Source organism: Cucurbita pepo, chromosome LG17 (assembly GCF_002806865.2).
Source record: "Cucurbita pepo subsp. pepo cultivar mu-cu-16 chromosome LG17, ASM280686v2, whole genome shotgun sequence".
Lineage (NCBI taxonomy): Eukaryota > Viridiplantae > Streptophyta > Magnoliopsida > Cucurbitales > Cucurbitaceae > Cucurbita > Cucurbita pepo.
In genome coordinates, this window is record NC_036654.1 from 5,939,414 (window position 1) to 5,957,160 (window position 17,747).

The 17,747-nt window shown below is 38.7% G+C and overlaps 4 protein-coding genes across 4 annotated transcripts; all 4 read left to right on the forward strand.

Annotated features, from left to right (window-relative positions):
• Positions 1–351: 351 nt before the first annotated feature.
• Positions 352–6,105, forward strand: LOC111779130 (GTP-binding protein SAR1A). The gene is made up of 3 exons (XM_023659204.1): positions 352–714; positions 1,075–1,206; positions 5,483–6,105. The coding sequence occupies exons 1-3, from the start codon at positions 586–588 to the stop codon at positions 5,801–5,803; spliced, it is 582 nt and encodes a 193-aa protein (XP_023514972.1). The 5' UTR covers positions 352–585; the 3' UTR covers positions 5,804–6,105.
• Positions 6,106–7,072: 967 nt separating this feature from the next.
• LOC111778799 lies at positions 7,073–7,558 on the forward strand. Its single transcript, XM_023658774.1, has one exon. It carries the CDS (start codon positions 7,073–7,075, stop codon positions 7,556–7,558), a length of 486 nt encoding a protein of 161 aa, XP_023514542.1.
• Positions 7,559–9,958: 2,400 nt separating this feature from the next.
• LOC111778800 (probable beta-D-xylosidase 2) lies at positions 9,959–10,693 on the forward strand. Its single transcript, XM_023658775.1, has 2 exons — positions 9,959–10,375; positions 10,685–10,693. The coding sequence occupies exons 1-2, from the start codon at positions 9,959–9,961 to the stop codon at positions 10,691–10,693; spliced, it is 426 nt and encodes a 141-aa protein (XP_023514543.1).
• Positions 10,021–15,538, forward strand: LOC111779132 (probable beta-D-xylosidase 2). Its single transcript, XM_023659205.1, has 6 exons — positions 10,021–10,375; positions 11,187–11,465; positions 12,388–12,557; positions 12,625–13,073; positions 13,686–14,099; positions 14,849–15,538. Exons 2-6 carry the CDS (start codon positions 11,211–11,213, stop codon positions 15,451–15,453), a joined length of 1,893 nt encoding a protein of 630 aa, XP_023514973.1. The 5' UTR covers positions 10,021–10,375; positions 11,187–11,210; the 3' UTR covers positions 15,454–15,538.
• Positions 15,539–17,747: the final 2,209 nt, after the last annotated feature.

Sequence of the window (17,747 nt, forward strand, 5' to 3'; positions counted from 1 at the left end):
GGAACGAAGCATAACATTTCTTATAGGGTGTGGAAATCTAATACGTTTTAAAACTGTGAGTAACTGCTGTTGGATGATGAAAGTTTCACATGGATTTATAATCAAAGAATACTTTCTCCATTGGTACAAGCAATACTTACGAGACCTTTTGAAAAACTCAAAGCAAAGCAATGAGAGCTTATGCTCAAAGTAGACAATATCAGACCATATCGTGCCATTGTAGAGAGTCGGTCGAGTCAGCTTATGCTCAAAGTAGACAATATCATACCATTGTGGAAAGTCGGTCGAGCCATGTCATTGGGAAAATGGGTTGAATGATCATATATGTTAGTTTGTTACATGTTGGGAAAATTCTCGAGAAAGTTCCATTCCCTTTCCAACCAGCGTTTGGAATTTTCCCACTTTTGGTTTCTCTCTCTTAACTCTTTATGCTGACATTCTCAATTTGAGTGAACAATATCAGACAATCGGTGAGCTCGCCATAGTTGGTGCTCACGTTTCTTCTCCTTCTTCCTCCTCCTCCTCCCTTCTCTTCCCCTCCGATCGACTTCCGTTTTCCTTCTTTCACCGCCGACGACTTCGATTATGTTTCTTGTGGACTGGTTCTATGGCGTCTTGGCCTCCCTTGGTCTCTGGCAGAAAGAGGCCAAGATCCTGTTTCTAGGCCTCGATAATGCCGGAAAGACCACCTTGCTTCACATGTTGAAAGATGAGGTCTGTTCTCTCTCTCCTTCACTCTTTTGTCATGCTTTCTTTCTGTGGATTCCTGTTTGTTGCTGTGTTTATGCGAAAATTGTTGCTCGGTGAGATTGACGAGTTATGCTTGGTTGTTAGTGAGTCTGGAGAGAATTAGTATTGGTTGAATTTCTTAGAAGATGTGTATATTCTTGTAGTTAGTTAGCGAGGCCAAGTATTTCGATTACTCGAGCTGAAAATTGTTCATCGCTTTCTTCTGGTGTTCGGTTTAGACGCCTAAATGTTTATTTAGATCTTATTTATCTTTTGCGATATATATTTTCTTTTGCTTTCTAAATTTGATCCGTTGGAAATGGCGCCGTCTCTTGTTTGCTTCAGAGGTTAGTACAGCATCAACCGACACAGTATCCTACTTCGGAGGAGTTGAGCATCGGGAAGATTAAGTTCAAGGCGTTTGATTTGGGAGGACATCAGATTGCTCGTAGAGTTTGGAAGGATTATTATGCCAAGGTAAGTTTATTATGCTTACTTAATCTTCCTCCATGTCAATGGTATAATATATATATATATATATTTGTCTCTCATTTGTCATTTCTGTAAAAACTGACTTTCAATAAAAGCAAAAGTTTAATTGGTGTAGTTTTTTGGTAAAATTGTATCTATAATTTATTTTTCATTCTTAAGTTTTGGGATCTCTGTGAACCCTTAAACAGAAACATGGAAGCATATTTTGTATTTTTTGTCAAGTTTAAACTTGAGGTTCTTGGCTGAAGTTTAAACTTGTGTCTGGCATTCTCCCTTAAATTAATAATGCATGCAAGATTGTTAAAAAACATTATATGTTATGTAAAATTTCCATTTTATGTTTCTTCTATGAAGTGATAATTTTTTGTCTTCAAGACAATCCAGTCTAGTACAGACTCCAGAAAAATCTAAACAAAGCAATATTAATGGCAAACGGTAATAGCTAGACCAAGAATGACTAATCGTCACTGTAGGATCAAGTAGAAATAATTTATTTTAGTGCTATATAGTGGCAGATAAGGTTTGAATAGAGGAGATAAGATGGAGATGTGGTTGAAACATCTTGGAATAAAAATGTTTCAAGAAGACTAGATGGGAATGGGGATCAATTTTGTTTCAGAAACTTTTGAACAAAAGAGGATGGAGTTAGAGATTTTGATTTTGTCAAATGAATGTGAGAGGAGAAGCTTGATTATTCCAGGTAGACAAAACCATGAAGAATGGAAGTTTTTATTTTATTTTATTTTTATTTTTATTTTAATGAATGGGTTAAATCATTTCCTGATGTGGTCGAAGTAAAAGGAAAGAGTAAGAGATTGCCTGGAGTAGGAGGTTTGATGAGGTGACCTAGGAGAGAGCAATTAGTCTTAACAACCTTATGTTTCCACGATAATTGGTGGGACATTTGAGAAATACAGACAGAAGTTATTAGTGAGAATTGTTTGCTAAACCCATTCCAACCAAATAAGACCTTACTCTTGGTGTGTTGTGTAGATGAAGCAAGAAATTTTTGCAGCATCTTGCTAGTGGTGAAATAATGATATAGTAGGGACAAAATTGTTGCATTCTCCGTGGCCGGATTAAACTCATCGACCTACCCATTAACTCCCTGGAATGAGGAAATGATGGGAAATAAATGTGTGATTTAGTACTTGGGAGGTTTTAGTTGAAGGGAACTATTCTGGATTCATTCTCGCAGAAATTAGGCGGCATTTGTTAGTGGCTGTGATCTTAATGTTCCCACTACTGTGCCTCTTTCCTCTAAATTACTGCTGATGAGGAGATTATCTGACGTTCAACATGGTTCTCTGAAGAAAGCTGTGGTTGGGTTATGTTAGCCCAATGAGTGCCCTTGTCCAATAGATGCTTAAAGATTGATCTAGATAAAACATCAAGGAAAATTGGAAACTATGAAAAAACTGATAATAGAAAGGAGGAACAAAACTTGCCCAACACTCTCTGATTTGCATAAAGGAATAAAAGGAGGAGGGGCAAAACAGGGTACAATTAAGCTACTGGTTTCAAGATCGAAGGAAAGGGTCAACAGCTTAGTGTAATGTTAGTTAAGTTTTTCTTATTTTGTTAGACCCCAAATAGCCACACCTGGGATTTTGTTGGTCAAGTATGAGAAAAGAGGAACATCAGACCAAAGGGTAAGGGTAGCTGTGTCATTATGAATTTGTTAAATTGGATTGTATGGGGTGTGGGGAATCATAGTAAAAGGACAAAAGTTCAGAGGAACTACAAGAGTTAAAAAAGGGATACATTACAAGACAAAGCTAAAAGGAAATTTGTTCTAAAACGCTGTCAAAGGTGCTTCCGCTCTCATTGAATAGTCATTTGTTTCATTCTGTCCATTTAGTCCACAAGAAAGCCTCAATTAATGCCTCGGTAGAAATTTCTTCCCTTCAATGAATAGATGGCCGGTAAGGATGTAACAGACCAGCAACAGGTGGAGAGAATCTCCTTCCAAAACCTGTTGGCATAAGTGCAAATAAGAAAAATGTGCTTCTGTGGTTAATTTTCCAATCGGGCAGCAGTACGGGGACGAAGAAATGTGGGGTAGGCGATGCAGTAATTTGTTGAAAGTGGTGGCTGTTTGACTTAGCTCCCATAGAAAAAAATTGATTTTCTTAGATAATGATCCTTCCAAATTGCTTAACAGAATGGATGTTGTGAAGATTCCAAATTGTTGCCAATATCAAGCAAGAGCGGGAATTGACTGGGGCTTTGAAACCATTTCAGAGCTACAATGAATGTTGAGTGGTTAGAGGTTGAGGCATGTGGACGATTAGGAGGGACCTTAATCTTGTGGAGTAAAAAGAAAGTGGTGCTTTGAGAAAAGGGCTTTTTTCTGTTACAAATAGAATGTGAGATAGGGTATGGTGAGGTTGCTTGGATTTTGAACACTTACGTCCCCGCCAATAATAGTTGTACGAAGGAAATCTAGAGGGAATGGAAGAATTTGAGTAGGTACTACCATCAAGGATTCTGGTCGTTTTGGGAAGATTTTAATATGGAGTACTTTGGTCAAATGAAAAATCAAACGGGAAAGAAGAAGAACAATACAATAGGAAATTTTGTACGATTATTGATAATCTAGATTGATAGAAATTCCTCCAAGCAGTAGAAAATTTACAGTCCATGTATCAGAGCTACCTATATTATAATTGCTTGATAGGTATTTTGTATCTAAAATCTGGATGGAGAAGTTCAGGGATCTAATAGTGACTTAGTACCACTAGAGACATCTGATTGTGTACCCATTCTTCTACTATGAAGAAATCTAAAATGAGGACTAAAACGCCGCCCTTCTGTTTTGGAAAGTCCGTGGTGTTGGCTATCACACAAACTTGTTTACTTGTTACTTGTATGCTAATTTTAAAGCTCGGAGAAGGCTTGCTCTGAAGCTTGAGAAATGGACGAGGAACTTCATTTGGCAGATCATAACAAAGGAAAACAATTGGCCAATTTGGTCAAATAGGCGACGATATCATTGCCATCAGAAATGGGAGGGCTAGGTGTGGGAAGTATTAACCGAAGTTAAGCACTTATGTGTGGGTTTATAAAAGAGAAACTAGAACAGCATTTATGGGGGACATCTATTGAGGATTGAAAGGAGTAGTTCTACATTGGCTAATTGTTTCTAAGTAAGGAACACTATCTCCATTGGTATGAGGCCTTTTGGAGAAACCAAAAGTAAAAACACGAGAGCTTATGCTTAAAGTGGACAATATCATACCATTGTGGAAGTCCGTGATTTGTAACATGGTATCAGAGCTATGTCCTTAACTTAGCCATGTTAATAGATTCCTCAACAAAGAAGTTGTGAGTCTTGAAGGTGTAGTCAAAAGTGACTCAAGTGTCGAATAAATGGTGTACTTTGTTCGAGGGCTCCAGAGAAAGAGTTGAGTTTTGATTAAGAGGAGACTATTCGAGGGCTCCATAGGCCTCAAAGGAGGCTATATGGTGCACTTTGTTCGAGGGGAGGATTATTGAAAATTATTGAAAGGAGTAGTCTCACATTAGCTAATTAAGAGGAAGATCATGGGTTTATAAGTAAGGAACACTATCTCCATTGGTATGAGACATTTTGGAGAAACTAAAAACAAAGCCACGAGAGCTTGTGCACAAAGTGGACAATATCACCATTGTGGAAGTCCGTGATTCCTAACAACATCATATCATATGTGCTGGTTTATTAAAAGGAGGAAAGGGCAGGGAGAAACCTTAGTTCATGGTGGAATATTGCAAAATGAAAACTAATCCTCTAGGTGTTCTCAACCACAAGGGTAGGCAGTGAAAACCTCTCTTTTGGAAGGATAAGAGGATTAATTTTCAAACTCTAATGTAGTTATTCTCTAATTTTTTTCAATGTATCCTCTAAAAGAAAGTTTAAGCCCAATTTTTAGAATTTTTATGTTTCTTCAAGTCATAATCATAATTCTTTTTCTAAATTTTTAAGAACAAGAAATAGAAACTTTTTTCTTTCTTTGTCAGCCGACTTTAAAGGTGCTCTCAGCATACCATCAAACATCATGGACAAAAGGAAAAAAAAGAAACAAAGAATAAACAAAAGCATAACCACTATACACACTTGGAGTCCACTATTTAGGCTGGATTACATTTTATTTCCCTTGATATATGTTAGGTGACATTTTATGTGGGACCTTCAACTTCAAAACCCTTCTTTATCACCTAGCTTTAGCACACCATATGATTTGGATGTTACATAGCACACCATATGATTTGGATGTTACAGGTCGATGCCGTGGTATACCTGGTGGATGCCTATGACAAGGAGAGATTCGCAGAATCGAAAAAAGAACTCGATAACCTCCTTTCTGATGAGTCGCTTTCAAACGTCCCATTTCTTGTGTTGGGGAACAAGATTGACATACCCTCTGCTGCCTCTGAGGATGAATTACGATACCACCTTGGCCTAACCAACTTTACCACTGGAAAGGGGAAGGTAAACCTAGCAGACACGAATGTTCGCCCATTGGAGGTGTTCATGTGCAGCATCGTCCGAAAAATGGGGTATGGTGATGGCTTCAAATGGCTTTCTCAGTACATCAAATAGGTGATAGTTTGCCAATGATTAAAGCTATGCCATGACACAGACACAGCTTATACTAGCCACAAGATGCATTAGGCGTACATGTACTGTTGGTTCCATGTGGATGGAGGTTGATACCTCTATGACTGTTCTGTAAAATTTGTTCAGCGATTGTTTTGTTTATTGGCCATGCCATCAGCTTGGCACGTATGCATTTCTCTTCTAGATTCGGCCAGCAGGATTTTCCCTTTTCTAAAAGTGTACTTGAAGCAATACAGCCTGTGTGATTTATTTTGAGTATAAAATGTATGGTTTTTGAATGTGAAGCCTGGAGAATCTGCAAAACTGTTCTGTTTATAATCCTCATCTCGTCCTGTCCCGGTTTCATCTTAACTGATCAGTTCTGTGGTACCTTATAGTGACGTGAAATGTCTAGAATCCATCTATCCCTTCGTCGTCTCGTCTTAACTATTAGATTTGGTGATATCTTATCTTATATTAGTAGAATCCTTCTATCTCTTCGTCGTCTCGTCTTAACTATTGGATTTGGTGATATCTTATCTTATATTAGTAGAAACTCTTTCGTGCACAATCCTTCCCTATTCTTAGGCAACCTCTTAGTTCAAGGAGAAAATTCAGTACGGTAGAATACTGAAAATTCAATAGTATTATTGATTCTTGTTCAATTTGACGTAGATATTCAACCCTTGTGGTACAAATCATTCAATTCTGGATCAAACTTAACACCAAAAACGTTTCTCCCCCACATAAAAACCAAGACCACAACAAACGGGGACCAGAGGCAGACCAAAAAAACACCAAATTGAAAACCATTTCTAAGAACATGAAACGTGTTGATTGAAAAGTCAAATAGGTTTTATGATTGGTGGGAGTCCCAAATGGAAGTCAATATCATCATTAAATGGCAACTCATTTTCAAGTTCTGTAGCAAATGTTGGGTCGGCTCCACTTTCTAATCCCGTGGCCACAAGGATCCAACAAAGATGATGCCTTTACTTACATTAGAAAAATGAAAGAAGAATAAAAAAGTCCCAACTTTCCTAACCAAAGACCTCTTCTTTTCTTCTTTACACTTAACTTACAGTAGTCAGCCGCGTTTCTTACACTACTTTCTTCCTACTCCCTCTCTCTTGAACTATATATTTAGATATTGAATCCTCTGTTCTTCAGCTCAAACTCAAAACCCAAAACTTCTTTGTTCTCTCTTTCTCTAGATATTCTAAAGGAAACCCAAAATCTGAAACTTCTCTGTTTGTCTTTGAAATCGTTGAAATGGGGTGTTTTTCTGCTTGTTTCTCTTTGAATTCAACTCAAGCAGCTAAGCTTCTAGACAGTGATGGAGGTCTGATCGAAAAGGTTAGGCTTCCGGTGAAAGCAGCGGAGCTGATGCTGGAGAGGCCTGGCTATGTCATCTCTTCGGTTGACGTGCTCCGGCGGACTCGCCGGATTTCGGCCTTGAAAGCCGATGATGAGCTTGTGGGTGGTAAAATATATGTGCTGGTGGCTTTAGGGAGAATTGGGTCCAAAGTTTCAGTGGTGGAATTGGAGAATTTGGAGTTGGGCTGCAAGAATAAAGGGAAGAAGATTGGTTCGAAGGTGCTGCCCGCGGCGGCGGAGGAAGGAAAGAAAGAGGATATCGGAAGTGGAATTAGTGGTTCTGATCAATTGAGTTGTGGTCGTGGGAATTGTAAGCGATGGAATCCCAATTTGGAATCGATTTCTGAGGACTTTTGCCATTCTTTTAGAGAGTTACATTAGAAGATTTAGGTGTTCGGCTAATTTTATAGAACAGAGTCTAGACCAATTGTATCATAAAATTTATGGGAATATACTTTCAATTCTCGAAAAGTTCCCTTTTTTTTTTTCCCTTCTTTTGGACCGTGACAATTTCTCTACCTTTTGTATGAGCAAATTAACGACTCAAAGTGAAATACTTCTAGACAGCGAAAGGAATGTAACGACCCAGATTCACCACTCGCAGATATTGTCCTTTTTGGATTTTCCCTTTCGAGCTTCCCCTCAAGGTTTTAAAACGCATCTGCTAGGGAAGGTTTTCACACGTTATAAAGGGTGATTTGTTCTCCTCCCTAACCAATGTGGGACATCAAATTTCAAGTATTCCCACCCGTTCTTAGTAGGAGGTGAAAGAATCACCAAATAAGTAATTCACAACAGTTGTGTGGGAAAAATCATCTTCGTACGATGAAGACACTACGTTTCAGGGAAGGTAGGAAGGTCATCCTTGTTTGGCTTGAGATTGGATGAACACGCTTGCCTTGCTTGGCGAGTTAGAGAACTCATTCGTGTAGTGCAGCACAATATGATTTGTGTTGATGCGAAATTCTAGTCACTAGTGTACCAAACCCTTTAGGCCGAGGTGAATGAGCTGAAGCGTTGAGACAAGACACTCGTACTTGAGTCAATACTACTGAAATTATATGGTCCTAGAATAGAGTGATCGATATTGCATGTTTTGGTAGCAAGACGAGTCTTGATAATTTATAGCTATCTTCATTGTCAACGGGAGTAGAATTCTCGAGATTAGGTAATATGTTCCTTAACTCGATTTTTATCGGGTTCGGTAGGTATGTCCTTGGTTGATCAATTTCTCAAAATCACAGAAGATGGGGAAAGAAAAAAAAAAAAAATGAAGAACCCAATTCGTCTCTAAAATCCATCCCCAACTAACGAAATCATTATGCTTTAAATCTTTCTTTAATTCATAGGTTTATTAATAAACTAACTTTCTTTCAAATATTTTAGATATAATAAATCCGCACACTCAAACACTAATTACGTGTTAAAGAGTCAAAACGTTCCAGACTCTTCTCCCATAATTATTAAACTAAATAAGTTCAACCCTATTTTTCTATTTTCATTTTATTCCAAAAAAAATTATGAATTTTTTTCCATTTATTTATATTAAAGACAATGGGAAAGTTTAAACACAAATTCAATAATAAAAAAAAAATCTTATATGAATATAAAACTGTAGTTATAATAAAGGTTTATTCCATGCTTTGCATGACATATTAACCAAATTCATATTATGATATCTTCATTATCACTTAACTTTATTACCCATTTAGCATTTAATGTCACTCTTCCTCCCATAAGAGGTGAATGTGATTTATAATATTATTGCCCGAAAATGATATGCAAACTGAAATCTAAAACCATTATTTCTACCTATCATTGAAAAAAACAACGGGAAATATCATTAAATTTATTGTATATTTTACATTTTTTTACGAGAAATTATATTTTCTGCCCAAATGGAGAATTTTGCAGGAATGTTTCTCATCCCGAGACTCAGACCTTTCTACTTATTAGCTCATCAATTGGTTAAATTAGAAAATGAATTATTTTGTATATATAATAATTTATCGTGGAATATTCTTATTAGAAAGTGTCCATAAAATTAAGGGGTGCCCATAAGGGATTGGGAGTTGGCACATGAATATGATTTTGTGTCGGTCTTGAGGTGCGTGCATACATAGTGGCTTCCTTTCCATGTCCCTTTTTCAGATAAAACTTACCTAACTTACCTTTCTATTATTCTTTTCTTTCTTTTCTCTTTATAAATTTACCAACATGATGAGATCGGGACAGAGAATATAATCCATGTTCTACCTCTCGTTTAAATAACAATGAAAAATCTTTCTCTACTAAGTCTCGATATCGTGAATTACTAACCAGCATAATTACCATCATTTTCATTACAAAAATCATACACAGATTATATAACCCATCGGGGTTCGAGTAGCCTATCTGGTTAAAAGAGTGTTGGGGAAGGAAAGTATTAGTATGTAGCATGGGCTTCTCTTTGTTTCTCTTGCATTGTAAGCCAAGCTAGTTCGTATATAATGATTACAATAACGATCTAATTTTTTTTATTTAAATTCAGTCAATAATACAAATTAAATATAATAATAATAATAATAATAATAATAATAATAATAATAATAATAATAATAATAATAATAATAATAATGTAATTTCTGTTTGGGGTTAGTTTTCAATTTTGGGTACTCAACCAAATTTTGTTTATTATTTAATTATTTAATTATTTTTAATTTTTTTATTATTTGTGTAATATATTATTATATATAATGGTTTGGCCTTGCCCACTTTCCACACCCAATTCTAGTCCAACACATGGCTTCCACCGCCGCCGCCCCCTCTCGTCCTTCTACCATTCTATTACTCATCGTCCTCTTAGGACTACTCCGGCACGGCGGCGGGGCGCGTGAGCCATTCGCTTGCGATCCGAATGACGCGGCGTCTAGTGGGCTGCCGTTCTGCAGGACGGCGGCGCCGATTCCTGAAAGGGTAAAGGATTTCATCGGACGGCTGACATTGCAAGAGAAGATTCGATTGCTGGTGAACAATGCGGCGGGTGTGCCTCGCCTGGGGATTCAGGGATATGAGTGGTGGTCGGAAGCCCTTCACGGCGTCTCAAATGTCGGCCCCGGAATTAAATTCGGCGGCGATTTTCCCGGCGCCACCGGCTTTCCTCAGGTCATCACCACCGCTGCTTCTTTCAATGCGTCACTTTGGGAAGCTATCGGACGGGTATCCCTCTCCCTCTCTCTTTTGGATTTTCATAANAAAAAAAAAAAAAAAAAAAAAAAAAAAAAAAAAAAAAAAAAAAAAAAAAGAATTTCTATTACATTTGTTGAATTTTTTTTAAAAACCAAAAAATATTTTAATTATTTAATTTTCAAAAACAAATATTTTTTTACCATTATTATTTAATTTGTTTGCAGTTTAATAATTGTTTCAATCAACTAATTTTTTTTTTTTTTTTTTGAAGGTTTTAGATTTTAGTAAAATTTAAAAAATTTAGACGGAAATATATGTTAAATGAACAACTTTTTACAGATAATTTAGACTGAAATTCTTAGATTTAGTAAATTTTGAAAAATTTAGACTGAAATATATGTTAAATGAACATAATTTTCCACCATGGTACGATAATTTATACTGAAATATATGTTAGATGAACACAACTCAGCTCTCATGGCTTTGGTTTGTGCTTCCCAAAAAGCCTCAAACGAATGGAGAGAGTATTCATTACCAAAATTAGCTGATGTGGGACTTTCATCATCCAACAATATATATAAAAATGAAAATTAAAAAGACATTATTGGGTGGGAATTTGAAGCTATAATCTAATCGTCTTTTCTTATTTTTTTTTTCACTATTTATTTATTTTTAAAGTAGATAAAAAAAATTATAATGAATATAAAAAAGTAGGGATTTATTTAGTTAATTTTGTCGTGTCTATATGGTTTTAGAATAAAAATAAGGTTGTCCCTCTAATTTATTGACATCTTTAAAGCTACTTTAATTTAGATCATTTACATTATGGCCGTTGGATTAGGTTGTGTCGGACGAAGCCAGGGCGATGTACAACGGCGGCGCTGCTGGACTGACTTACTGGAGCCCAAATGTGAACATATTCCGAGATCCACGGTGGGGCCGCGGCCAAGAAACTCCCGGCGAAGATCCCTTGGTCGCTGGTACGTATGCCAGCAGCTACGTGAGAGGCCTTCAGGGCAACGACGGCAACCGCCTCAAAGTCGCCGCTTGCTGCAAGCACTTCACCGCCTATGATTTGGACAACTGGAACGGCACCGACCGGTTTCACTTCAACGCCAAGGTAGAGTAAAAAACATAGAAATTTTTGAGTGGTTTTTTTATTTTATTTATTATTATTATTATTTATTTTATTTTTTTTTGGGTGAAATCTCACGTTATTTGGGGGAGAGAACGAAACATTTGAGGGTGTAAAAATCTCTACCTATTACACACGTTTTTTTTAGGGAAAGGGTAGAAGAGAAACTCCAAAATCTACTAGCTGGCTTGAGGAGAAGCCCAACAGAGAGTCCAAAATTTACTAGTGATGGGGTTGGACGGTCACAAATGGTACCAGAGTCAGATCAAACGGTGTGGCAGTGAGAGGACACTGGCCTCCAAAGAGGTGGATTGTGAGGATATCTCTTTATAACAAACGCGTTTTAAAACCTTGAGTGGAAGTCTAGAAGAGGGGAAGCTTGAACAGAAAGCCCAAAGAGGACAATAATTGTTAAAAGTGAACTTGGGTTATAACAAATTGTATCAGAGCTAGATACCTAGTAGTGTGACAGTGAGGAGCTGACCTCCAAGGGGATGGATTCTGAGATCCCACATGGAGATGGGAACAAAGCATTCTTTAGAAGGTGTAGAAATCTCTTAGAGAAGCCCGAAGAGAAATTCCAAAAAGGACAATATTTGTTAACGGTAAACTTGGGGTATAACAATTGGTATCAGAGCCAGGCAACGAGTGGTGTGGCATCAAGGACGCTGACCCCCAACAGGATGGATTGTCAGATTCCACATCGATTGGAGAGGGGAACGAAACATTCTTATAAGATGTGGAAACCTCTCCTCTCAGACCCATTTTAAAATCTCAAGTGGAAGACAAAAGAAAAGTCCAAAGATGATAATATCTGGTAACGATGAGGTTGAGCTGTTACATTTTTCCGGCCTATTTTGGGTCGTCGAGCTAGAGATTGAGATATTGTGGGCCTAATGATTTACAGGTTACTCGACAAGACAGAGTGGACACATTTGATGTGCCGTTCAGGATGTGCGTGAAGGAAGGGAAAGTGGCGAGCGTTATGTGTTCGTACAATCAGGTCAACGGCGTCCCCACATGCGCTGACCCTAATTTGCTCAAGGGAACCATACGCGATCAGTGGCGCCTCAATGGGTCAGTTTCCAATTCCACTTCCCTTTTCATCTTCGAACCATTTAATTCAATTTTGGGCTTTTTCCAGCTACATCGTCTCCGACTGCGATTCCGTCGGAGTCTTTTTCGACAACCAACACTACACGTCCACGGCGGAGGAGGCGGCGGCGGACGCCATTAAAGCCGGCTTGGACTTGGACTGTGGACCCTTTTTAGCTGTCCACACGGAAGACGCTGTGAAGAAAGGATTGCTGACTGAAACGGACGTCGACAACGCTCTCATTAACACGGTCTCCGTTCAAATGAGGCTTGGAATGTTTGACGGAGCGCCGTCGTCTCAGTCGTACGGAAATTTAGGCCCCAAAGACGTTTGTTCTCCGCCCCACCAACAGCTCGCCCTCGACGCCGCCCGACAGGGCATCGTCCTGCTCGAGAACCGCCACTCCACTTTGCCCTTGTCCGCCAATCGCCACCGTACCGTCGCCGTTATTGGGCCGAACTCCGACGTCAATCTCACCATGATTGGCAACTATGCTGGTAAGTTGTTGGATCTTATCTTTGCACGGCCCAGGCCCAAGCTCAAGCCCACTTTTTTGAGTTTAGGGTTAGCCCAAGCCCACATCTAGCACACTTTTTCAGGTTTTTACTTTCGGGCTTTCCCTCAAGGTTTTAATACGTGTCTACTATGGAGAGGGTCTAGTCATAGTCTGACCAGTACCTCACACGTGTTTCTGATAACTAGCTCTGATACTATTTGTAACCGTACAAACCCAGCTACTAGATATTATTTGCTGTAGCCCGTTACATTCACCATCAATCTCACTGTTTTATAAAATGCCTATTAGGGAGAGGTTTCCACACCCAAGTTTCCGTACCTTTAGAAGGAATGTTTCGCCCGATATATGACCCTACTACCATTGGTTTGAGAGGAGAACAAAACATTCTTTATAAGGTTGTGGAAACATCTTCCTAGTAAATGCGTTTTGAAACCGTGGGTTGACGGCTATACGTAACGGGTCAAAACGGATAATATCTACTCGATGTGGACCTTAAAACTAACACCCTTTTTTATTTTAAAAAATAAAAAATTTGCCCATTAGTGTTATTTACTGTGTCGAGAACATATATTTAATCGATTGTCCATTTTAGGTGTGGCGTGTGGGTACGTAACGCCACTGGAAGGAATAGCAAGGTACACGGCGGTCATCCACCAGAAAGGCTGCGACGGCGTGGCATGTCCGACAGAGGATTCCTTCGGTGACGCCATTGCCGCTGCGAGAAGCGCCGACGCGACGGTCTTGGTGGTGGGGTTGGACCAATCCATCGAGGCAGAAACCATAGACAGAGACGGGTTGTTGCTACCGGGACGGCAACAGGACCTTGTTTCGAAAGTTGCTGCAGCTTCTCGGGGGCCGACCGTGTTGGTTCTGATGTCCGGAGGTCCAATTGATGTGTCTTTTGCTAAGGATGATCCTCGAATTTCTGCAATTTTGTGGGCTGGGTACCCTGGTCAGGCCGGTGGCGCCGCCATTGCTGATGTTCTGTTTGGAACAACAAATCCAGGTACGTGACTAAGTTTCTATGAGATCTCATATCGGTCGGGGGAACAATAAGAATGTTTTAAAATCGTGAGAGGCGATACGTAACGGACCAAAACGGACAATATCCGTTACCGATGAGTTTGGGTTGTTATAAATGACATCAGAGTTAGCCACTGAGTTGTGTGCAAGCAAAGGAGGGTGGATTGTGAGATCCAAGGTCGGTTGTAGAGGAGAACAAAACATTCTTGAGTGTGGAAACCTCTTCCTAACAAACTCGATTTAAAACCGTAAGGCTGACAACTATACGTAACGGCTAAAGTGGACAATATCTTTTTGCTGTGGGCTTGGGCTGTTACAAATGGCATAAGAGCCAAACACCGAGCGGTGTGCCAGCGAGGACGCTGGCTCCAAGGAGAGTCGAGTGTGAGATCCAACATCGGTTAAAGAGGGAAACAAAACATTCTTTATAAGAGTGTAGAAACCTCTCACTAATTGACGCGTTTTAAAATCGTAAGGTTAACGATGATATAACTGGACAAAATGGAGAATATTTGTTAATGGGGTGGGCTTGGGCTGTTACCAAGGGTATTAGAGCCAGACGCTGGGCTCCTGAGATCTCTCCAAATCGATTGGAAAGTGGAACAAAACGTTATTTACAAGAGCGTAGAAACCCTTCACTGACACACATTTTATAACCGTGAAGTTGACGGTTATACGTAACGGGCCAAAACGGATAATACCCGTCCCTTATTCTTGTTCTTAATTTCACAGGTGGAAGACTACCAATGACATGGTACCCACAATCCTACCTGTCCAACTTACCGATGACAACCATGGCAATGCGGTCAACTCCATCCTACCCCGGCAGAACCTACCGTTTCTACGCCGGTCCGGTGGTTTACCCTTTCGGCCACGGCTTAAGCTACTCAAATTTCATCAACAAAATCATCAAAGCCCCCACCACCGTCAAAGTCCCCCTCTCCGGCCACCACCACCACCACCACCACCACCAATCTCAATCCGCCGCTTCCCTCTCCAGCAAGGCAATCCGAGTCACCCACGCTAAATGCCAAAACCTCTCTGTAGTCATCCATGTCGACGTGGCAAACAAAGGCGACAGAGACGGGTCACAAACACTACTCGTATTCGCAACCCCGCCAGCTAGCAGTGGCAGGTGGGTACCACGCAAGCAATTGGTGGCATTCGAGAAAGTCCACCTCGCAGCCGGAACAAGGCGGCGCGTGCAAGTCCACATCCATGTTTGCAAGTATTTGAGCGTGGTGGATAAATCAGGGGCGAGAAGGATATCGATGGGCGAACATGATATTCATATTGGTGATACTAAGCTTACAGTGTTGCTCCAACCTGAGACATAGAGAAAAAAGAACAATAAAGTGATGAAATGGGGTTTGGGCCTAAAAGAAGGCCCATTAAATTCAAACCATCATATCTCTTCCTTCTTTGTGTGTGTGTGNAGCCGTTTAATCTCTTCTTTGTGTGTGTTTTTATTTTTTTTTATAGGTGTCGAGCTTTGTTTTAGATGCTTGAAAGTAAATTACGGTACAGTGAAAGTGTTCATATGACTCAACAATTCCATCTTCCTGCATTACCCAACTCAAACTATAAAAGTTGTATTGGGTTTTTTGGAAAATCGAAAATTTGAGTAAGTTTGCATATTGTTAGTTTTTTGGTCGGGTAAACTGTGAGGTCCCACATCAATTGGAGAGAGGAAGGAGTGCTGGTAAGGTCGCTGGGTCTCGAAGGGAGGTGGATTGTGAGATCCCATATCAGTTGGAGGGGTGTCGAAAGAGGAAGGAGTGCTTGTGAGGCCGCTGGGCCTCGAAGGGAGGTGGATTGTGAGATCCCATATCGGGATGAAGAGTACTGGTGAGGCCGCTGGGCCTTGAAGGGAGGTGGATTGTAAGTTCCCATATCAAGATGAAGAGTGCTGGTGAAGCTGCTGGGCCTCGATGGGATGAAATGAAACATTTTTCATAGGGGTGTTCTTTCCCATGCGTTTAGGAAAAGCTCGAAGAAAAAGCCCTATCTGCTAGCTATGGGTTTGATACCATGTTAGACGAACACAACTCTCCACAATGGTACAATGGTATGATATTGTCCACTTTGAGCATAATCTCTCACGGCTTTGCTTTGGACTTCCCAAAAAGCCTCATATCAATTAATATAGTATTCTTCGATTATAAACTCATAATCATTCCCTAAATTAGCCGACGTGGGACTTTCATAATCCAACAACATGTATTATACACCAGTAAGATTTTTTAAAATAACTATGAAAAACGTGACAACCCAACTGAACCCAACACCCAAACTAAAAAATAGAAGGTTGTGTTGGTCTCAGTATTCAGCTCTATACAAGTTGCTCCAGTCAAAACCAAACCAATCCGAACTTCCAGTTGGCTTAAAAGATTTCTCCAACCTATTGTATATATTTTAATGAATTCATGGCGTCACCCTACTGGTCCACGAACTTTCCATGCAAGCAATAGGGTTGACGAAAGCAATAACATTTACCCAAACCTTTTCCGTTCTGAATATATATATATATATATATACATATATAATTAATTAATTAAGTTAAATTAATTTGGAAAATACTAAATACATATCTTTCGCAATAAGGCTGACTTAGAGGGGTGGGCTCGAAAAATATCCTCAAACAAATTCAAAATTAATTAATTAATTAATTAATTAATAATGATCGGATCTGAGCAGCCAATATAGGCTTTACAAAGCCTGCCTTATATATTCACACGTTTTATTTTATATTTTCCCCCCTTACTTTTTTCCTAATTACGCTTCTATCCCCAGTTTCGGGGAGCAATTGTCTACACTCGAGCTCATTGTATGTCAATGTGAAATTGGATCCGAAGGTCCAAAATTGCGGTGGTCAATCAACTTTTTGGATCTGAAATTTCCAGTTTGACTTTTGGGTAATGATTGGATATGGTCAATGCTGGACTATTAAAACTAACGGTCCGCGGTATATTATTTTATTATTTAATTCGAAAATAAGTATATATATTGAAAATGTAATTTTATAATTTTTAATGGATGACTTTAATTATTTTATTTATTTTTAAATAATAATCTTATAATTTTATGGATAGAAATTAATTACCCCATTTTATAATTTTATAAATTAATATAAAAAAATTAATTTATAAATATAAAATATAAAAATAGGTTAAAAACAAGTCAATCATCAAATAAAGTTGAAATCTTGAAAATGTGTAGAATGAAAGTCCCATCACATCTCATTAGAGGGGGTGGACACATCATCAATTGACATGGGGTTGACACGTGGAATCCACGTAAGCAAAGAAAAATAAAACCCAAAAATATTAATTTATTTAAAACTAATGATTTCCATGGTGGGCAGACATGAGACATAGTACATGAATCCTTCCCAATTTTCTTAATTTTAATATAAAATATGTTTTTTTTCAATTAATTATTATTATTATTATTATTATTAAATGCATAAATCTTAATCTTACTACTGATAGAGCAGCATTTTCAAGAGGATTACAGGTTACTAAATTAATATTTAATTAATCTTTCCCTATCAATAAAAACAAAAGAAATTAATATTTAATTAATGTTTTAATTAATCTCATTAAGACATTGGATTAAGCTAACATTAAGT

What these genes read in the sequence shown, in the direction of transcription:
- LOC111779130 (XM_023659204.1), top strand. Translation starts at nt 586, where the DNA reads ATGTTTCTTGTGGACTGGTTCTATGGCGTCTTGGCCTCCCTTGGTCTC. An exon ending in TTCACATGTTGAAAGATGAG is followed by an intron (nt 715 to 1,074) that starts GTCTGTTCTCTC and finishes TGTTTGCTTCAG; the next exon opens with AGGTTAGTACAGCATCAACC. An exon ending in GGAAGGATTATTATGCCAAG is followed by an intron (nt 1,207 to 5,482) that starts GTAAGTTTATTA and finishes TGGATGTTACAG; the next exon opens with GTCGATGCCGTGGTATACCT.
- LOC111778799 (XM_023658774.1), top strand. Translation starts at nt 7,073, where the DNA reads ATGGGGTGTTTTTCTGCTTGTTTCTCTTTGAATTCAACTCAAGCAGCT.
- LOC111778800 (XM_023658775.1), top strand. Translation starts at nt 9,959, where the DNA reads ATGGCTTCCACCGCCGCCGCCCCCTCTCGTCCTTCTACCATTCTATTA.
- LOC111779132 (XM_023659205.1), top strand. Translation starts at nt 11,211, where the DNA reads ATGTACAACGGCGGCGCTGCTGGACTGACTTACTGGAGCCCAAATGTG. An exon ending in GGTTTCACTTCAACGCCAAG is followed by an intron (nt 11,466 to 12,387) that starts GTAGAGTAAAAA and finishes AATGATTTACAG; the next exon opens with GTTACTCGACAAGACAGAGT. An exon ending in CATGATTGGCAACTATGCTG is followed by an intron (nt 13,074 to 13,685) that starts GTAAGTTGTTGG and finishes TGTCCATTTTAG; the next exon opens with GTGTGGCGTGTGGGTACGTA.